At 49.7% G+C, this 19,921-nt stretch overlaps 5 protein-coding genes across 5 annotated transcripts; 4 read left to right on the plus strand and 1 right to left on the minus strand.

Annotated features, from left to right (window-relative positions):
• The first annotated feature begins 765 nt into the window (after positions 1 to 765).
• Positions 766 to 1,830, plus strand: cd164l2 (CD164 sialomucin-like 2). Its single transcript, XM_068747554.1, has 5 exons — positions 766 to 844; positions 1,089 to 1,175; positions 1,366 to 1,452; positions 1,555 to 1,587; positions 1,673 to 1,830. The coding sequence occupies exons 1-5, from the start codon at positions 766 to 768 to the stop codon at positions 1,828 to 1,830; spliced, it is 444 nt and encodes a 147-aa protein (XP_068603655.1).
• A 3,422-nt stretch (positions 1,831 to 5,252) lies between these two features.
• sytl1 (synaptotagmin-like 1) lies at positions 5,253 to 9,347 on the plus strand. The gene is made up of 14 exons (XM_068747354.1): positions 5,253 to 5,377; positions 5,755 to 5,903; positions 6,004 to 6,121; positions 6,194 to 6,251; positions 6,331 to 6,367; positions 6,443 to 6,477; positions 6,728 to 6,844; positions 6,961 to 7,127; positions 7,194 to 7,296; positions 7,457 to 7,618; positions 8,023 to 8,101; positions 8,188 to 8,287; positions 8,721 to 8,926; positions 9,205 to 9,347. Exons 1-14 carry the CDS (start codon positions 5,253 to 5,255, stop codon positions 9,345 to 9,347), a joined length of 1,599 nt encoding a protein of 532 aa, XP_068603455.1.
• Positions 9,348 to 9,972: 625 nt separating this feature from the next.
• On the plus strand, positions 9,973 to 11,224 carry clxn (calaxin). The gene is made up of 6 exons (XM_068747278.1): positions 9,973 to 10,048; positions 10,150 to 10,308; positions 10,448 to 10,552; positions 10,635 to 10,786; positions 10,875 to 10,979; positions 11,066 to 11,224. The coding sequence occupies exons 1-6, from the start codon at positions 9,973 to 9,975 to the stop codon at positions 11,117 to 11,119; spliced, it is 651 nt and encodes a 216-aa protein (XP_068603379.1). The 3' UTR covers positions 11,120 to 11,224.
• On the minus strand, positions 11,137 to 12,861 carry rbm48 (RNA binding motif protein 48). The gene is made up of 5 exons (XM_068747276.1): positions 12,733 to 12,861; positions 12,375 to 12,565; positions 12,124 to 12,269; positions 11,407 to 11,927; positions 11,137 to 11,304 (listed from the first exon to the last, which is right to left on the minus strand). The coding sequence occupies exons 1-5, from the start codon at positions 12,859 to 12,861 to the stop codon at positions 11,242 to 11,244; spliced, it is 1,050 nt and encodes a 349-aa protein (XP_068603377.1). The 3' UTR covers positions 11,137 to 11,241.
• A 246-nt stretch (positions 12,862 to 13,107) lies between these two features.
• On the plus strand, positions 13,108 to 19,827 carry pex1 (peroxisomal biogenesis factor 1). The gene is made up of 24 exons (XM_068747332.1): positions 13,108 to 13,215; positions 13,431 to 13,577; positions 13,660 to 13,743; positions 13,838 to 13,952; positions 14,195 to 14,874; positions 14,948 to 15,067; positions 15,150 to 15,270; positions 15,410 to 15,516; positions 15,931 to 16,016; positions 16,107 to 16,239; positions 16,325 to 16,421; positions 16,513 to 16,683; positions 16,781 to 16,935; positions 17,045 to 17,231; positions 17,323 to 17,489; positions 17,560 to 17,694; positions 17,784 to 17,848; positions 17,930 to 18,072; positions 18,159 to 18,262; positions 18,347 to 18,517; positions 18,592 to 18,837; positions 19,060 to 19,257; positions 19,358 to 19,488; positions 19,568 to 19,827. The coding sequence occupies exons 1-24, from the start codon at positions 13,108 to 13,110 to the stop codon at positions 19,659 to 19,661; spliced, it is 3,765 nt and encodes a 1,254-aa protein (XP_068603433.1). The 3' UTR covers positions 19,662 to 19,827.
• Positions 19,828 to 19,921: the final 94 nt, after the last annotated feature.

Below are 19,921 nucleotides of genomic sequence, written 5' to 3' on the forward strand. Positions count from 1 at the left end.
ACTTCACGTTCGTACACAGTCTGCTGCATGTGTCACGCGCGCGCCGACCACGCATAGACCTCCTGTAATCCACACACACACAAAACAACAACTATAGTGCGTGGTTGTATCATAGTACCCCGGGAATAACACACATACTATGGTGACGTCGCCTCATTCAAATGAGCCTCGTGTTAAATTAAAGCCACATTTTGAGGCATTCTGAGATGACAAACAACGACTAGGAGATCACATAAACTCCAGCCTCAGTGGGAAGAGGTGTCTGTTTTATAGTTTAGATTATCTTGTCATTTAAATGTTAAAATTAAGGTCCGCTATCAAGGAAAACACACCAAGTCTAAACATCTGTGTAGTGTTAGAAGAAAATGTCCCATAATTAGTCCTATTATTTAAATAGATAACTTGAACCAAACTTCTATTATTCCCTTTTTTTTTAGGACCCTGACATTGATATCGTTTATTACATTTAATGATATGCATCGCCTGTTAAACTAATCATGTCACCTCAAACTGGTGTGTATTTCTGCAGCCTGTTGCTAGGAAACGCTTGCCTGTATGCCGCTCATGTTACACACAGTCCTGTGTGTGTGTGTGTGTCCTGTCTTGCTTTGTGTTACAGCCCAGGAGACGCTCGGATAGCAGACGTAAATGTCTGGAGGCTTGGAGGTGTTTTTATTTTAACACTTTTTAACCGACACTGAATCTTCTCAGAGCATCCGAGTTTTCGGCTGCTGGTTCTGGTGTTGGTGCTCCGTGGACGTCAGGATGCAGCTGCTGGTACTGAAGGTCCTCTGTTCCACGGCACTGGTTCTGGTAGCGGTTCCCTCTGTGGGGTCGCAGTCAGGTATGGATCCATACACCTCATCCGTGACATCATTATTTTTCTTTGGCGCTCCTTCTATGACCTTTGATGACCTTGACAGCAAAACTTAACAAGATGACATCATGTAAAAAAGTTTTACTTTACTTTACTTGGGAATTTGCTCTCCTCGCTTTTGACCACTATGAAACTGATTGATGATTTAGCAGTTAAACTTTTACTTTGACAAGATAAGTGACACAATTAACTGCCACTTTTACCCCTCCAGACTGTTCTCAAGCGGAGTCATGTGACCTTTGCGTTGGAAACTCCATGCTTAACCTGACAGGCTGCGTTTGGAGGCTTTGTCCAGATGGTGAAGCCACACACACACACACACACGCACACACACGCACACACCGCTCAGATGTGTGTGTGATAGTAATCCAATCATCACACTGTAATAGAAGCTTCCCTGGTTTGTACAAAGTGACTGAATTATTTAGTATGTCAGGAAGACGCACACACACACACACGCTTTATAACAGGTGTTCTTTCTGTCCCAGGTGACGACAAAGGCATGTGTGTGACTGACGAGGGCAACGCCACAGACATGAACTGCAGAGTGTCTCGAGTGCCTGAATTGTGCACAGGTATAGCAAAACAACACGCAAAAGGCAACACAAAAGGCAACACAAAAGGCTTCTCCACAATTCCAAAGCCTCTCATCTCACCTGCATGTTTTTGTTTCCCAGTTGTGGAGACTGTGGCCGAGGGAGGAGGTGAAGGTAAAGTCGCTCTTGCCCTCCGCTCTGCTTTCAGGTGATTTCACTGTAAACCAGCCGAAACTCTTTCCTTTTCTTTCACCTCCAGGGGACGACAGCAAAACGCCCCCCCAGTTCTCCCAGGCCAAGTTCGACATGTCCAGTTTCATCGGGGGCATCGTACTCGTGCTGTGTGTGCAGGCGGGGGGCTTGTTCGCCATGCGATTCCTCAAGTCCAAAGAGCAGAGCAACTATGACCCCATGTGAGTCTGTGCACCAGCATGTGTGTCCTCCTCAGCGACGGTTTATACGCACAGCAGTGACCTCTAGTGGCAGGAAGGATTAATGGCACCCAATATACAGTTTAATTCACCTTTGTCATCCCTTTAGGTTGCATTCAGGTCTGCTCATATATCTTATCTATCTTTTTACACAGAGAGCAGCCGCAGTGAAGACAAGACGAAGATGGACCAAAGAGCTGTAAGATGTAAATATAGCTCTTTTTTTTCTTGCACCTGTCATTTTTGGTTTGGAACACAAACATATACTCACAAGGACTGGGATTTCATGGTTTCTCAGAACGCTGGATTGTGTACTGAATGTATGAGAATGTTTTCATTGTGTTTTTATAGCTTGTATAGTTGAGAGTATTCATCATAGAAATAAAAAGGCGCTTTTGTTTTCTCAGTGCCTCCAGTGATTACTTTTTGTAATCATGCCCAACCAATAACACGCCACATTTTTTTGTCTGCTTATAGAAACAACAGGCAACGTGCAATATCACTGTTTTAAACTGTGTAAATATCGCAGTGCAGCTGTGGGAACGAGCAATATAATCCCATGTAAACAGGTCTGACAAGGTCATTACAACTATTCTAATCCCCCCCCCCCCCCGATCCCTGAAATAGACGGATATTAAACACGGAAAATCACAGTTTTGTCGATCACCATCTGTGTTGCATGTAGATCCTGGAGAGAGTAATGCAATATTTGCCCTTGTTATGTCTTGAGCTCTTTAGCGTGCAGTGAGTTAGTCGTAGACGGGAACCCTGAGGAGTCAAACATAGAACATTGATCTTCTATAATCTGGAATGAGGTCCAGTGGTGTTGACTTTGCATAACCTTTTAGCAGCTCTCTCAGAAAATTTATCATTTTTGCTTAAAATAACTCTGGTTTTAGATTATCAGTGTGCTTGATTCTGTTTTTTTTTTTGTGATGCCATCAGAATTGCAAACTGTTGAAAAAAGAAAAGATTGACGCCTGAATAAATGAAGGACAAACAAGTTTTTCTGCCTGATCATTTGCATAAACATGCAGTTAATAGAGACTAATCGCAGGTTGAGATTGTACATTGTTTGCAGTCACTATGCTCACTTCAGGCACAGGCCTCAGGCACACACACACACACACACACACACACACACACACACATACACACACACACAGTATCTGCTGCGAGGTTCGCCGTACATCCCGGGGAGTCGGTCTGGATTCGCTGCATGAACAGGCAAACAGTCTGGAGAGGAAACACAAAGGAAAATATTAAATAAATATAAAGTTCTGCCACATCTTGAATTGCAGTTTCATGCACAGTCCTTAAATATTTATTTTTCACAATTATTTACCCTAACATAAAATAACATAATAATAATTTCACGTTGCACCTTCTTTTACCTTCAGATTCTTAGTATACATTAAGACTTACAACGACGCACAACTGGGACATTTGTGTTGTCCCCCCCCCCCCCCCCCCCCCCAAAAGGACAGAATACATTCTAATGGGGTGTTAGGACTGACTGAACAAATGGGGGAAAGGAAGGGGGGGGGGGGGGGGGGCATCTTTGCCTGGGGGCTGTCTAGCATTCCCCTGCACTACATGGCACTGAGTGCCAGTGGAGGCCTTTTGGGGAGCTGCAGGATTGCTGCTGGTTGGATGAAATGGTCGGTCTCTGTTTGAGGCCAAGCCGCAGAATCGAAAAACCCGTCACACAAAAAAGAGCTCCCCCAAAATGGGCAGAGTTAGGCTGTCATCCAAGTGTTTGACAAAGAACAGGACTGAATACCGGTCTTTTTGCTCTGAATCTACCATCCCCCAACAGCCAGGCTTAAAGACAGCCAGGGACGCACACACACACACACACACACACACACACACGCACACTTAGGCCTCATGTGCTGCAGGCATTAAAACACAGACCTTGTTCCTTAAGTTGCGTGTCTGTGTACATTCCACTAGTGGGTGTGGCCTCGGTGTGAGTCCGAGTGTGTGTTTAGCAGGTGTGTCGGTGTAGCTTCCAGGAGGAAAGTCACACCCAAGCTCCACCCAGCAATAAGGCAAATACACGCACGCACGCACGCACGCACGCACGCACGCACACACCCCTCCTCATGCTTCCATCTGATTGCAGCTCCAGAGTGGACAATCCCCACTCGCCGCGTGGAGTGGGCGTGTCCATTGCGTCACACACCGACCTCGGCAGGCTCGCGACACCCAGCGCGCACGCTAATCTCACCCAACTTTTCACAGATGGAACCAGAGGCAGCTGTTAAATAAGGTGAGATACTCTTTGTTTATTCACTCTTTTATGTTGCTGTTTGTCTCTTTGAACGGGGTTGAGAGAGGAGAGAGAGTTTAAAGTGACGACAGACAGGTGTTCTTCCTCCCGCGGTTGTTTCCTCTGTTTTTCTATTAAGTATGAAACTTGATAGAATCGCCGTAAACAGCAGCTGCTTTAAACAAAAGTAATTCACACCCTATTAACGTGTTATTAGCAGTTATTATCATTAATATCGCGCTGTGTCTGGGCTCTAACGCGCTTGAGAACTCGCTGCTTGGTTGTCTTGTTTGCCTACTGAACGCCATCCCACCTGCACCGCAGCAGGCCATTTGCGCATGCGCGTCAATTACTCCAAGGCAGGTACAGTTGCCTCGAGACTGTGACACACAAACACACGCGTGCGCGCCGTCATACACGCACACACACACATAGTGAATACTGTCTATGATTTAAAGTTGTTCAGCAGTTTTTTTTTTTTTTTTTTTAATAACGTCGCGGTCCTCCAATTAGGGCTTTTCAAGATACTTTACAGGTTAAATCAGAAGACACAAAATAGTAAGTAATAATAATTATTTTAGTTTCTTTTTTTTGTCTCACAATGTACTCAAATAAAACAAATCTGAGAAAAATGTCTTTGATATTTGCGACAAAAGGCACAGAGTGACAAGGTTGAATTGGGGCAGTTTTCTTTCGCTATTAACGTTAATATAATGTTATAACTAACTGCACCAATCAGAGCCAGTTTCATGCCTCCGAAGCCCCTCCCCCCCTCAAAAGGCGCTTTTCATATTTCCAGAGATTATCCGTCTCTTGGTCTCCGGTGAGGTCAGGGTGAGAAAAGTTGCAGCTTTAAGGATTTTAAACGTGTCCCGATTCAGTGAACAGTAATTTGTTTTTCTCTCCACAGCCAAATAGATCATTTAATTCACATTCAAACACCACAAAGACAGTATTTTTCACAAATGACAACAAACATATTATTATTATTTATTTATTTTTACAAAGAAGCAGAATTTATTTTCTCATGATTTGTAGGACTGATGAAGCCATTTTCTCTGTTATGGCTTATTTTGTTTGGACCTTTTTTAACTATTACATGAATTAAAGATTGGGGCTTTGCTTCTTCAGGGATGGAATTGAAGCAGATTCAACCTGCTCTCGACTTGAGCTATCTTACACAAGAGGAGCAAGGCACAATCCTGCAGGTCCTGGACCGGGACTTGGACTTGCGTCTCCTGGATGAAGGACGCGTAAGGTCAGAGGTGACTGTTGATCCTTTTTAGGTGCTGGGTTTTGTGTACAAATGTGCTAAAATAAAAAAAGATAAGAATTACAACGAGCCTTCGTTCAAAGGGGAACGAGACAATCACAAACCAGAGGAGTCTCATTTGTCTTTTACAAAGGGATCTCAACAAATGAATGATTCTTATCAATACTGGATTTATTGGAAAATCTACGAAACACCAGATCAAAGTAAAAACAACAACAACAACAACACCCAAGATAGAGGGGCAATCTCACATTCACAAATATTGTATTAAATCGCCACAGCTTGTGACATCAGCTACCTTCCGACAGCAGGACGTTTTGACTGTTGCGTCTTTAACCTGGTCCAACTTGCCGACACTGCAGGGCCCTCCGGCAGACAGAGACCGACCCGAAATGTCTGCGCTCCTTTTCGGGGGCGTGGTTTATGGAGGAGCGCAGCAAACGCCATCACACCTGGTCAGGCAGCGACCTCATCCACGCCTCTATACGCCTCCGAAAGACAAAAAGCAGAGGTCTGCGTCGGGCTAGCGCGTTACCATTACAGGACTGGGGGGGGGGCTGTTTTCCTTCTGCCACCCCACTGATGGTGCTCTGTGCTTGTTTCCATGGCAGAAGCTGAACCGCTTCAGGGACTGTTCAACGGCGAGACGGAAGAAACGTCCCACAACGGCAACGCCTCTCCCGAGGCCGAGCGGAGACTGAAGGACGGCAAAGAGAAAGCGAACGGAGGGTCAGCGGAGGTCGCGGGGAAACGCTGTGCGCGCGTTAAATTCTCTTAAAATCTTAAACTTCTGTTTTTCAGGATTCCGGGAAGTTTGGAATCTGCGCTCGCACCTCGAAAACAACATCATGCGGGAAAGGTCTGTCTGCTCAAACGGCTTCATTCCTACCATCTTTAAAAACAAACAAACATTTAATACTAACAATCTCCAATTCTAGGCTCTCCAACATAGAAAGAATTCCATTTCTTCAAAAGGTATGAAAGCCCCCCCCCCCTCCCCCCCTCTCCAGGTGGCTCTTAGTCTTATCATTATCAACTCTCTGATCGTAGGGTGGAGAAGTCACGGCCTGACAGAGGAACCCGAGGTGAGTCTAATCTGCCTTCTCCTGGTATAGATTAGGTAATCTCGGTGGAACACATCTGGAATTACAAACAGGCGACCTATTGATCCATCTCTAACGCGACGGCATCTGTCTGACAAAGGAAATGACGTGAACACACCGACAGTAAACGTCATATTCAATTTAAATGAACAAATCAATACATAGTGACTGATAACTGTGTGTGCGTGTGTGTGTGTGTGTGTGTGTGTGTGTGTGTGTGTGCGTGGATTAGGAAGACGTTTGCAGTCACAGTGGGGACACCGACTCGTTGAGCAGCTGCCTGACTGAGTCAGATTCATTCTGTCTGAAATCCAGCAGCTCCACCAGCAGCCTCCATTCCAACTACACGGTACGCACACACACATACACACACACACACACGCACACACACACATGCACACACACACGCACACACGGCTCCGGACGCCGACGCGGGAGCTGATCGCTGCTGTGCGCGTGTTGCAGATCAGCGGCAGCATGATGAGTCTGTTCAGCTCGGGAGATTTCGACGTGGTGGAGGTGAAAGGTCGCGTCCAGTTCTTATTGGTTTACGACATCCACACGGAGGAGCTGTGCGTCAAAGTGTTCTGCTGCGAGGACCTCGCCCCGGCACGCAAGAACCAATCTGACCCGTAAGGGGGGGGGGCATCTCGCACCGGCGGGGGGTGATTCCGAATGATGCGTGTTCCGTTTCACAGATACGTCAAAGTCTATCTCCTGCCGGACAAGTCGCGTCACAGCAAGAAGAAGACATCAGTGAGGAAGAAGACTCTAAACCCAGTGTACAATCAGACGCTCACAGTGAGACGCTCTCATTTGCATATTAAGTACAAAGGCACGCTTGAAAGAATCATCCCCCCCCCCCCCCCCATCTGTTCCTCCACAGTCATTTCTCTCCCCGACACCCTTTGAATAATGAATCCTTTCACGCGCTTGCCTGATTCTGGATCTTAACCCACAGTATAAAGTACGGATCGGGGAGCTACGGAGCCGGACCCTGAACCTGTCCGTGTGGCACTCCGAGCCCCTGAGGAGGAACGTGTTTCTGGGGGAGGTGGAGGTGTCCCTGGGCCTCTGGGAGTGGACCCGCACTCAGCCACTGTGGCAGGACCTGCAGCCACGGGTAGCTGAGAGCCGACATGAATGATAATTCACCATCATTGTCTCAAGATTAGCAACGAGAATTTGAATATTCCCGGACAAATATTTACAAAAACGCCACGCCGCCCGAATTTGTATTAATTCAGCATCCGAGCGTCTGTGTGAGAGCAGCTGTGGCGACTTTGCTGCAGACACATTAGCCAGGGAGGGGGCGTCTCTGAGACAAGTCTGAAAGCTGAAGGGGGGAGGAAGATGTGTGGTGAATTTCAACTAAGCAATAATCTGTTCCTGCTCCTCGTTTCTGCCTCCCTCCTCCTTGCTTTTCCTTCATGTTGCTCCCCCGTGGCCTCTCCTCTACCTTTATCTTCTTTACTGTTCTACTCCCCCCCCCCCCGCCCCCGCCCCCGCCCCCGCTCCCGCTCCCAGGTTCATCTGAGTCCAGAGTCCATCAGCAGTCGCGGGACCATCCTCCTCTCCCTTAAGTTCATCCCACACGGATCTGAGGGTGAGCGGAGAACACACGCATCGCGTGTTCGCGTTGTGTCCCGTCTCAGTCGCGTGTTTCACGCACGTGTATTTGTGTGTTTTAAGGCGGTGGCCTGCCTCTTACAGGAGAGCTTCACATCTGGCTCCGGGAGGCCCAAGGTCTAATGTCCCGCAAAGGAGGCCCTGTTAACGCCTTCATTAGAAGGTGTGTCCTCTCTGCAGCGCATTTCACACATAATATGTCATCAGTTAAAGACGTCATTTAGTGACAGCTATCACACAGCGTAGCTCCCGTTTGGATATTTAGCAGGTATATCTTGAGCTAAAGAGTCAGTCGCCTCCTTCGGGACTCGGTGGAGACTCAAACAGAGCTGTAATAATGGGAGGGAATATTGAACATTTCCCGGTGATCGCCACAAACACAACAAAGGAAGATAACGCGCTGCTCCATTTTTCCTGGGCGTGTCAGACGGGAAGTGCTTGCTTAAATATTTGCATTGCCAAATTAACTGTTTAGCAAACAACACAGAGGCACTGCGAGCATTCATCTGAACCCATCACCTATTATCAATATCAATGGTTTAATTGTAGTCTGGTATAATCCTAACGCATATCAATCACAATCTGCGCCCAATAAGCTACATCCTCCCAGACGCCAGTCGGCAGAGCGGTCAGAAGACACGGATGGTGAAGCACAGCATCAGCCCCTCCTTCAACCACACCATGGTGTACGATGGCTTCCACAGCAGCGACCTGAGGGAGGCGTGCGCCGAGCTGACCGTCTGGCACCGCGACGGCCTGAAAACACACATCCTGGGGGGGGTTCGTCTGAGCTGTGGAGCTGGTGAGTGTCCCGACGAGTAGAGATTCCAGGCTGCCTCAAAAGGTCCCCTGACATTTCTGCGGCTTGTAGGACGAGGTCGATTTCAGCTTCAGGGGATGGGACAGAAATAAAGGCCTCGGTTTGGGCATTGTAAAGCAACAGAAGAACCGTGATCGATTTCCTTTCTGGGCATCAATGTGTTTTAAAAGATTTGCACACAGATTGCGATCAGTTGTCTGGATTTTTTTTTTTTTTAAGGCTTCGTTTTGGAAAAGCGTTTGTATTTTTTTTATTTACAGGTCAGAGCTACGGCGAGGACGTCAGCTGGATGGATTCCACAGACGAAGAGGTCGAGGTGTGGACCTCCGTGATCAAAGACCCAAACCGTTGGGTTGATGCCACGCTACCAATCAGAACTAACCTCGCACACCGGAACCTGTGACACGCATTGTACATAAAAGATGCATGTTTGCAGGACAATCACATCAGTGCATCCCCTTGATTTACTTTGCAGCGCGCTTGACCTCCGTTAAGCCTCCAACTAGCTGAAAGGAGGAGGGCCCAACTTTGAATCTTAGGATTTCAAACAGCCACTGACGACTGCAGCATATTATGCCTTTCATTTCTGTCACAAATGACACATATGTTTATTTCCTGTTCTCATGCACATTGACACACAAACCCACGTAGAGGAGGCAGTGGTGCAATATTGTGAATTAATGGCATAAATAATAATAAAGGTGCATTTTTAGTTTTGAAACCAAATCAGTCTTCATTTCAAAGGTTTTACTTGAATAATTTGGATCAATCCATTTCTTTTTTACAAAGTTGAATTAGCAATAGTTTACTATGTATTTTATTTTATTTTAATATGTCAAACCAGCACTGATTAAATCCTTTGTTTGTCTTAAGTGGTTTAACAAATTAAAAAATTCAGACGTTCTCAGAGTGTTTACGCTTGGTTGCCATGGCACCGGAGTAGCCTCGAAGCCAGGCTACGCCGGTGCCATGGCAACCAAGCGTAAACATCGCCCCTGTTCCGGCTAACAGCTCGCCGCACTTCAAACATGTCGGAAGTATCTGCTATGAGCAGAAAACTGATTCAAACGGCGGCCGAAGCGCTCTCAAAGCAAGTGCAGCACTGTGAGTATTCAGTTAAAGCTACTATAAATTATATATTACGCTGCTGTTTTCTACGTAACGCCAGAACACGACAGCTAATGATGCTATTCTATTGACTCCAGTCAGTAAATCAGAGATCGGGTGTCTCATGCGAGAATATAAAGTCCTTCTGGGGGAGCAGGCCGTCCCCGGGAGGGCAGCGAGCGGCCTGGACAGAGGGAAGTTCAGGAGCGTGCTGCACAACGTGTTCGGAATGACCGACGACATGATCATGGACGGAGGTATTTGGTTGATGATGTATGAAATACACGGAATGAAATCGTTCATACGCAGAACGACGACAAGGAGACATATTTCTCTCATTTCTACTAGATATTTATTTCTTTGTGTTTCTTGATGGTTCCATTTTTTTTTGACAAGTCTTCAGGACATTCGACAAAGACAATGACAGCTTTGTCAGTATGAATGAATGGATTGAAGGACTGTCTGTTGTCCTCCGAGGGACCTTGGAAGAAAAGATTAAATGTATGCGCCCAACCTCGCCACATAAATGACCAAAACTTTAACCCCTTCTGTTAACAACTCTTCCCTCTCTCGCCTGGCTCAGACTGCTTTCACGTTTACGACCTGAACGGTGACAACTACATCTCCAGAGAGGAGATGTTCCACATGCTTAAGAACAGCCTCACCAGACAGCCCGTAGAGGAGGATCCGGATGAAGGGATCAGAGACCTGGTGGAGATCACACTCAAGAAGATGGTGCTGGCCTGTTGCCACGAATGCCGTCGCTCGGTCTGAGCCAATCACAAGATTTCATATTTATTTTATGTTTATTATATATTTCTAGGACCACGACCACGATGGCAGACTGTCTTTTGCTGACTTCGAAAAAGCAGTGAGAGAGGAGAATCTTTTACTCGAGGCTTTTGGCACCTGTCTTCCTGACTCTACAGTAATTCTATATTTTTTTAAATTAAGTTTCTCGAGAGGCCGCAACAACTTTCATTTCACTGACATTCTGTTTTCTTCTGTTTTCAGAGTATCGAGGCATTTGAACAGCACGTATTTCAGGAACAAGTGGAGATATCGTAAACATCTTATTCATCTGGATCGTCAACTACAAAATAAACTAAACAAATAAACAGTTGAAAGAATTTTTAAAACCTATTTCTAATAATAGCAGTACGAAATCAGGCACCACGTCTCTCGCTTGATCAAATCCGACGACGTGGCTTCGTCTTTTTCTCCGCTGGTTTGAGGTCAGGAAGCGTTTCCACCTGAGAAACATGACAAAACCGATTTCATCGACATTATATAAAACATCCAGACTAGATTTTAGATTCCGCTTTACCCTCTGAAACGATCCGATGTCAGACTACCTGTTTCATTGTGCTTCGGATCAGGCTCACGGTGGTGTTCAGAGACTCGTCCTCCATGTCGACTTTAGGCGGCTCTGGCAGCTTCGGCCCAATAAATGCTTCGCCGTTTCTCGTAACGTCCGTCAGCGAGCGCTCCTGGGCTTCCACCATCTTGCGTTTCTTGTTCTCCACGTGCGCAGTCCGCGGGACAAATCTGACCGCGGAAGACTGAATGGAGGTCCGTCTGTCTCTGTCTGAAGACGCTCGACTGGAGCTTGAACCGGGCGCTGGCTGTCGTTCTTTGGTGTTCGTTACAGCGTTGTGCAACGTCCCCATTCTGTCCTCTGTTGGCAAAGCCCCGTGTGGATTTCTACTTCCAAAATGATTGAACTCCCGCGGCGGCGGCGGCAGTAGAGGACATCTTGAATGTGGCGTCTCTCCTCTCGCATCGTGCTCAGAGTTTTTATTCCGTCTGGTGACGACCGCCTCTGATGTGGAGGCGTCCTCCTTGTCGCCGGCGTCCTCCCGTTGCTTCCCTCTCGCTTTATAAAACAGAGAAAATAGACAATCACATCAAAGTGTTCCTGATCAGGTTAAATTGATTTTCCAGCTATTAAAAGTACAGATTCATTCGCATTAAGTGTGATTAAAGATCAGACCATAGATTAAGGCGTCTGCAAACGTATGGCTGATGATGTTGCTCCTCTGAGTGCTTCCTACTTGCTAATTAAAACATACCAATATTCTGGGCAGCCCCGATCACATATCTCCGCCTGTCCCGCAGCTTCCTCCTGATGTCTTCTACACTCTCGTACTCCGGGACGTAGCAAACGTGCAGCACACCGCCGTAGAAACCCTTCTCATCCATGTGTCGCTTGGCTGCTCTAAAACACAAACATTCAAGCAAAAAAAAACAAAAAAACAAAAAACGATTCAGTAACAATCTGTCGAACAGCCGCTGCGGTTTTAATGAACACCGTTGAATCAACCTGGCACTGGTGAGCTTCTGGAACTTGACCAGGTAGACCTCCGTGAACTCCTCGGCAGGATACTCGTCCAGGGGTCGGTACTCCTCCACGGCTCCGTAAAGGGCACACAGCTGGATGAGCTCCGTCATCGCTCCAATGGCTGGGACCCCTTGGACCATTAGGTAATGAGACTCTAAGTTGATGGTGTACACCTAATGGAACAGGACAAGTGTGGTGGCAGCTGCTCTAACACGTACCGTAATGCATTCAAGGGTAACGTTATATTTAGCATACGGCGATAGCTACTCGAGCTAGCAGTAAACAGCGTCCCGTAGCTTACGTTACGTTTTCTCCTCACTGATACTTTGTGAATTCTTACCTTAACGGCTTTCGCTCTCCTTCCTTCTCTATATTTCGGTCGTGAAATGCATACTTTTTTCTGTTCGTGGTGTTTATAAACCTCCGGGACGACCCAACAACCTGACACATTCCTACTCGGCGCCGCCATCTTTGAGGAAATACTTTTTTCAAAATGGTACATTTCAAAATAAGAGCTTTACGCTATCTGGAATACCCGTTTTCTCCTGCGTGTTGGCGTACTGATATTTTATTTTGAAAAGTGGCTTTAGTTCGGGAATCTGCTGCTCTGGTCTAGCTGGACGGGACGCACCCAGAACGCATCGATTGACGAAGACGCAGGTTTTGCGCAGAAACCTATTGGGCTTACATATCTTGTCAAGGCTATGATTTCATTATGTTTAGTGATCAGGGTATTCAACCTGTAACTGTTGTTTTCAACAACTCAAAAAACTGTTTTCTTCACCTCCCCTCGAAGTTGACGTCCCATCTTTGCCTGAACGAGGTACAGTAGGTTAGCCTCGTTAGCTATCTTGTTGCCAGCGCTGTAATTCACGGGAAGTCCAATTTAATTAGACTTTTAGCATGAAGGTTACGCTGCATTGTTTTCATCGATTCAGCTCATGAGAAAAGAGTTTAATAATATCAACAGTATTAATTCTTCTAACATGCCTGCTCTAATCAGAAACATTTATCTGAACTTCGTGTCCCTGTCTTAAGAACCAGGCTTTGGAGCTGTCCTGGGGTCATGGGTCTTCGGCTTTCCTCAGTTGGACTCTCAGCAGAACCTCCTCCAGCCAAGACGATCATAAAGCGGAGCTGTGTCGGCACCTGGGAGAAAAGCTCGGCCTTCGAGATGGAGAGCAGGTGCGTCTCCATCTCTTACACCAAGCAAGTGTAAGAGATTATTTCTGTTGACTGCCAGCCGTGTGGTCCCCCCCCCCCCCAGGGCTTTCTGAGACCGTGTCACCAGATCTCATCGGTCCATCGAGTGTTTGTGGAACCTCTGACATGTGATGACTGGGACATCCTGGTGGGTGGTCATTGTGAATATTATACTCAACTAAAAGTGCTGTGCCTTGGTGTTAAAAGGCACAGACTGATTCCCCCCCCCCCCCAACCCCCAGGAGCTCCACAGTGCTGCGATGGAGCAGCAGCTGCTGGATCAGATCCGGGTGGTTTTCCAAAATGCTGTGTTCCCTGTGTGGGTGGACGGCCACACCGTCGTCTACATCCAAATAGGTTCGACTTCCTGCGGCGGTGACCCCAAACATGAACTCTGAGGGTTTACAGATCCTGTTTGCATTCTGAAAGACATGTTTATGAACAATATGGTATTATGTAGTAATCATTTGCATGACTGGGGGGGGGGGGGGGTTAACGCTACTTAATCAATCATTTGTTCAGCTTTTTCTTTTTTATATTGAATGTGTTTTCCACGGGAAGCATATTAACGGCCGCCCTGTGATCTGTTTTAAACTCAGCGTCCCTTTCGCCGTCTGTGCCACACGGCCGCCTGGAGCAGTTCACGGAACTAGTTGTCTCGCCCAAGAGCCGCAGAGGAGCCGCCAACCTCAGCGGTTCTCCCACGGGAAGCGGCAAGAAGCAGAGCTTCCAAAGAAAACAAAATGTGGACTGTTCTTCCCCGTCGGGAGGATCATCAGAAAGGAGGCCCGCTGTTCGTCAAACCCCCCAGTGGGGTGGCATAGCGGACCTCAAGGGCATGCTGCGCTATATCGTGAAGGGAGCTCCTGACCCGGTTCAGGAACTCCCGCCTGTGCCTGACATCCCCGCCGTCCTCACAGACGCCGTCTACAGAGTGTGTGGCGCACCGCCGGGCTCCCTCTGTACTATGAGCCACGTCGCAACTGGCATTATTCACGTGTTTCCTCTGAGACACAGACTGAATGCCGGCTTCCCTGGGGGGCAGACTTCGGTGACTTACGGCTCGCTCTCCAAAGTTCCTTCCCCCAAGGAGTCGAGGCACGGCACCAAGCAGGCGACGGAGAGAAAGAAAGCAGAAGCTGCTGGTGCAACAGGTGAAGGAGAAGGAGATGGAGAGGAGGCGAAAGCAGAGGAGGCCGTGGCGGTCAGGGTGGTGTGTCACGGTTTAGCAGGAAAGGAACGCTACGGCAACGGAGAGATCCACAGTGGAAGAGTGTGGGTGAGTGTGTCGTCACACTGGGGTTCCTTTAAAGCAGCCCGGTCCTCTGATACTCCTCTGGAATCACTTTTAGATTCCTCAGCCCCTGGCTGGCCGGTTGGACATCCTCCCACATTCGTCAGTCAGAATCAAACCAGTCAAATCGGCCGTCGAAGTCGCCTCCTCTGTTTGCCTGCAGCCCCTGAAGCAACCGGTGAATACGCGCACATCAATCAGGGATTTACTTCAGATGTTTGTCTTCACATGTGCTCACTCTACTCTCTACCCCCGCCCAGCCCGAGCAGGACGACGAGGAGATCCGGACCGCGTTCCTCGACTGGCTGCACATTCGGATTCACGACCCTTTGGCCTGTCTGACGCCGCGGTCCGGAAGCGTCCTCCTACACGGAGACGACGGTGATTCATTTCTCTTTTTATAAGTTGTTTTAACGGAGCACACCTGGAAGAATGCCGATTATCAAAGAGGCGAAAAATCACACGAGGAAACTAGAGTGCTTTAAACATGTTGCTCTCCCTCCACTCTTTAATCTCGTAGCAAAGTTAGAGCTGGCGTTGACTGTGCTGAAGCCAGAAGCGGCGAGCGATCCCCCCGACCAGCTGTTTCTACTGTCGCCTGCTGTCATCCGGAAGGACGACATCCAGGTAACGCCACGAATGTCTTTTAAGGGGGGGGGGGGCTCCAATGGACGACTCCGTGCTGCTGTTCTCCTATGTATAACGGGTTACACTCTCCCGTGCTGTTGCCATGGTTTCAAACTGGCTCCCGCTTGGCTAGATGTTGAGTCATTTGCAGGTAATGCACCCTCAGGGGGATGCATCCGGCCTGGATCCGAGCAGAGCGGAGGATTTTAGGGATCGTTATTGTTACGATTTGGACAAATAGGCAGAGTTTAAAGACACAAAGTTTTGAAAGTTTGTCCAAATAATTGTCTTGTTTGTCTTAAAATACATTTGTGAATTTCTCAGAGTTATGTCTTCATGATACTTCAGACATTCTCCCCCGTGCAAACTGATTTCAGTAGAATCTCTGACATCCTTCCACCGCGTCATCTGCAGGTTAACAGAGAGACGGTTGCCACGCCGGCCACGAAAACCTGGCCTGAAATGACCGACCTGGAGCTGCCCCCCCTCACCGTGCTTGGGTAAGTTCTGATAAGCCTGTGAGGTTTCAGCAGGAATCCTTTCCCAGCATGGGTTCGTCTCTCTAATCTTCGTCCTTCATCTGTCCTCAGTGGAGCCGATGAGCTCGCTCGGACCGGATTCGCGTTCATCTCCCACAGCCTTCTGGGTAGTCCCCTGTCGCGAGAGCTGGGCGCCACCGGGCGGGGACTTAAGGGTGGCGCTTTGCTCATCACTGGCGCCAAGGTGGCTGTGCAGGAGTAACGCTGACGAGACAGATGTGTCTATCAAGGCTGATTTACACACGCGCCGTGTTGCTGCTCCCTCACAGGGAAGCGGAAAGACTACTCTGTCCCGAGCGCTCTGTGGAAAAGCCAGAGGACACCTCGATGCGCACGTGGAGGTGGTGGACTGCAAAAAGCTGCAAGGTTAACAGAAACGCCGTGAACGGAACACACACACACACACACGCGCATTCACGGAAAACGTGCTCGATGTGTTTACGTCTCTGCTCCTCAGGTAAAAGAGCAGAAACGGTGAGACAGACGCTGCAGGATGTCTTTGAAGAGGCGGAGTGGAGGCAGCCTTCAGTCGTTCTTCTGGACGATTTGGACCATATAACCGGGGTGGCGACCTCACCAGAACACGAGCAGGGCCCCGAGGCGCTGCTGCAGCTGCACGTTGCTCAGAGTAAAGCATTGAGTCACGATTCGTGTCTGCGTGGGGGGGGTGTGTGTGTGGGGGGGGTACGTCTAGGCCGACTCCTCCCGTCTGTCCCTGCTCGCAGGTCTGAAGGACGTGGTGGACGAGGTGCTCGCCTACGGCAGCCTGGTGTGTCTGGTCGTCACCAGCCACAGCGAGCATTCCCTGCATCCCTCCCTGACCGAGGGGCGGGGCTCCCCCTTCATTCAGGGCTTCGTTCGCATCCAGCCACCAGACCAGGTCGACGCACGCACACGCACGCACACACACACACACACACACACACACACACACACACACACACTCTGGTTAGGAGGAAGAGGTAAAGTCGCAGCTACTTCTCCTGCAGGCTCAAAGATCGGAGATCCTGAACTGCGTGATCCGACGAAGAAACAACCTTCTGGAGGAGACGCTGCAAACTCGCGACCTGCTGGCTGTGGCCGAGCGAACCGAGGGGTACCGACCCCAAGACCTGGTGCTACTGTTGGAACGCGCCATTCACGCCAACGTGGCACAAAGACAAGACAGCGACCAGGGTACCGGAAGGCGTCGGCGACTACGATGCTAACAATGCTACGTGGAAGTCCGTTTGTGAAGTTCCATCGCCGTTCTGCCTCCCCCCCTCAGGCGTGCGTCTGTCACGGAGGGACTTCGAGCAGGCGCTGAAAGGATTCACGCCTCCCTCGTTGTGGGGCGCCGACCTCCACGCTCCCAGCGGAGTCGGGCTGGAGCGGGTCGGCGGGCTGAAGGAGGCGCGGCAGCAGCTAATGGACACCATAATGCTGCCGGCTAAGGTCAGGAAATCAACTGGATCCATCAAAGTAAGGAAGTTCAATCTGACCGCGGCTCTTTGGTTCGTTGCAGTATCCCGTCCTCTTCGCCAACCTTCCCATCCGCCACCACTCCGGAATCTTGCTTTACGGCGCTCCTGGAACGGGGAAAACCCTGCTGGCCGGAGCCGTGGCCAAAGACAGCGGGATGAACTTCATCGGCATAAAGGTAGGCTGAGCTTCGGCTGAGACGTCCCGTGCTCCTCTTCATCAGCACGGCCTTCTATCGTCAGTCATCCGGGATGTTCTCCTCTGCAGGGACCCGAGCTCCTGAGTAAATACATCGGCGCCAGCGAGCAGGGAGTCCGCGACGTCTTCCAGAGGCGAGATTATAACCACGAGTTCTGGAGCGTGGCGAGATTGAACATTTAACGGAGGATCTTCCTTTGCTTTGTTCGCTTCAGGGCTCAAGCTGCCAGGCCGTGCGTCCTGTTCTTTGACGAGTTTGACTCTCTGGCGCCCAGGAGGGGGCACGACAGCACGGGGGTCACCGACCGCGTGGTCAACCAACTTCTCACCCAGATGGACGGCGTGGAGGGGCTGCAGGGTCGGCCTCAGCGTAGCGCCGCGTTGCCGAGGACGCTCTGGATGTCGGCAGATTCTCGTGACGACCTTTCACGTTTGCGTTTGTAGGCGTGTACGTGCTCGCCGCCACCAGCCGCCCGGATCTGATCGATCCGGCCCTGCTGAGACCCGGACGCCTGGACAAGTCCCTCTACTGCCCCCCGCCGGACCTGGTGTGTGGAAGTAAAACCGCAGACTCACGTTTTTGACTCGGGAGGACAGGTCCCTTAAAGCGCCCCCTCGTGTCCCGTCACCAGGAGGCTCGTGTGGAGATCCTGAGGGCTCTGAGCGCCGGCGTCGTCCTGGACGCCGACGTGGACCTGGAGGAGGTAGCGGCAGCGACCACGCAGTTCACCGGGGCGGACCTGAAGGCTCTGCTCTACAATGCCCAGCTGGAGGCCGTCCACACCGGAGCCGGCGTCCCACACGTCAGTCTGAGCATTAAAAAATGAGCAATAGGTTTATTGTAGCTCAACCTTTCCTGTTTCGGGGGAACGATCAGGAGCCGGCCTCCGGATCGGAAAGCGACATAAGCCTCTCCTCCATGATCTTCCCGAACAACGGCAGCGGCTCCGATGATTCGGCGGGGGACGGCGGCGATCCGGCTGCGGGCCCGGAGCGGCCCGCGGTCCTCCTGGAACCCGGCGAGCTTCGGGCGCCAGATGAGAAGCATCCCGGGAATGTGTGGAGGCTCTACTTCGGAAGCTCCTGCGAATCCGAATCGAGGAATTCATCGATTTCGGAATTGGTGAGCGGCCGTTTCTGTCTCACTCACATCCTGGTGTGACCTCACCCGGATGACGCGGTGATGCTACCGGCGCCACGTTCTGTAGCGATCATTCAGATTCAAACGCACGTGCGCCGTTCAGACACGTGAACCTGGCTTCAACATGGCTGCGTCTCTCCTCGTTTTTTTTTTATTTTTATGTGGCTGCTTCTTCTCCTCCGTCTCCTCCGACGGAACGCGCAGAGCGTCCCCGATCCCGCCTCCGGTCCCGCCTCCACGGCCGATGATTTTACGAGGGCATCGGCGTGCGACCCCGGCGGCTCGCCCCCGCCGGCCTACATGGCCTCTCTGCGGAGCGGGTACGAGGAGCTCAGCCCGGAGCAGCTGGAGCGTTTACAGCGAGACGTCAGAAACATCAAGAGCAGCTGCAGGAGAGGCAACGTGAGTGGCGGCGCCGACGGCGGAGAGCGATGCTGCGTCCCCGTTATTTTGTGTGCCTCCGTCCACTGATTCAGAACCAGAGCCCTCTGTGTCCGTACAGGAGGACGGCGTCCGTGTTCATCCGGCCTCCAGCCAGCCGGGCCTGCTGCTGACTCGGGCTCACATGACTTCTGCCCTGGCGGCAACCAGAGCGTCTCTCAGCAAAGCAGACTGGAGCAAATACACGAAGCTGTGAGTACAAGTTAACCCGGTTCTTGGGTCTAATGTGTCGGATGAAAGCTTTTTAATAGATCTCTCTTCTTCATTTCAGCTATGAAGCGTTTGCCGGCAGAGGAGGAGGAGGAGGCGACGCATCTCTTCATTCCGTCACGTTTAAACCTGGACAACGCGTCACTTTAGCTTGATCGGACTCAACGACGCTCCTACCGGTAATCTGATTAAAGTTAAACAACAATCATTTCACAGTGAATCCATCAGCGACAGAACTCTGGAGATCAATTGCTGAGAACATTTTCTACTGTAATTAAAATGCCATTTCTGTCAAATGATTTAACTTTCAGAATTAAACATGAAACCTGAACAAAGGCTGCCCTCTGAGTTCATCTTTCTTCTTCTCACCACTAGATGGAGACAACTTTTTAGATTTTATGCCCCCCCCTTCCCC

The sequence above is a fragment of the Brachionichthys hirsutus genome, chromosome 13, assembly GCF_040956055.1.
Source record: "Brachionichthys hirsutus isolate HB-005 chromosome 13, CSIRO-AGI_Bhir_v1, whole genome shotgun sequence".
Classification (NCBI taxonomy): Eukaryota; Metazoa; Chordata; class Actinopteri; order Lophiiformes; family Brachionichthyidae; genus Brachionichthys; species Brachionichthys hirsutus.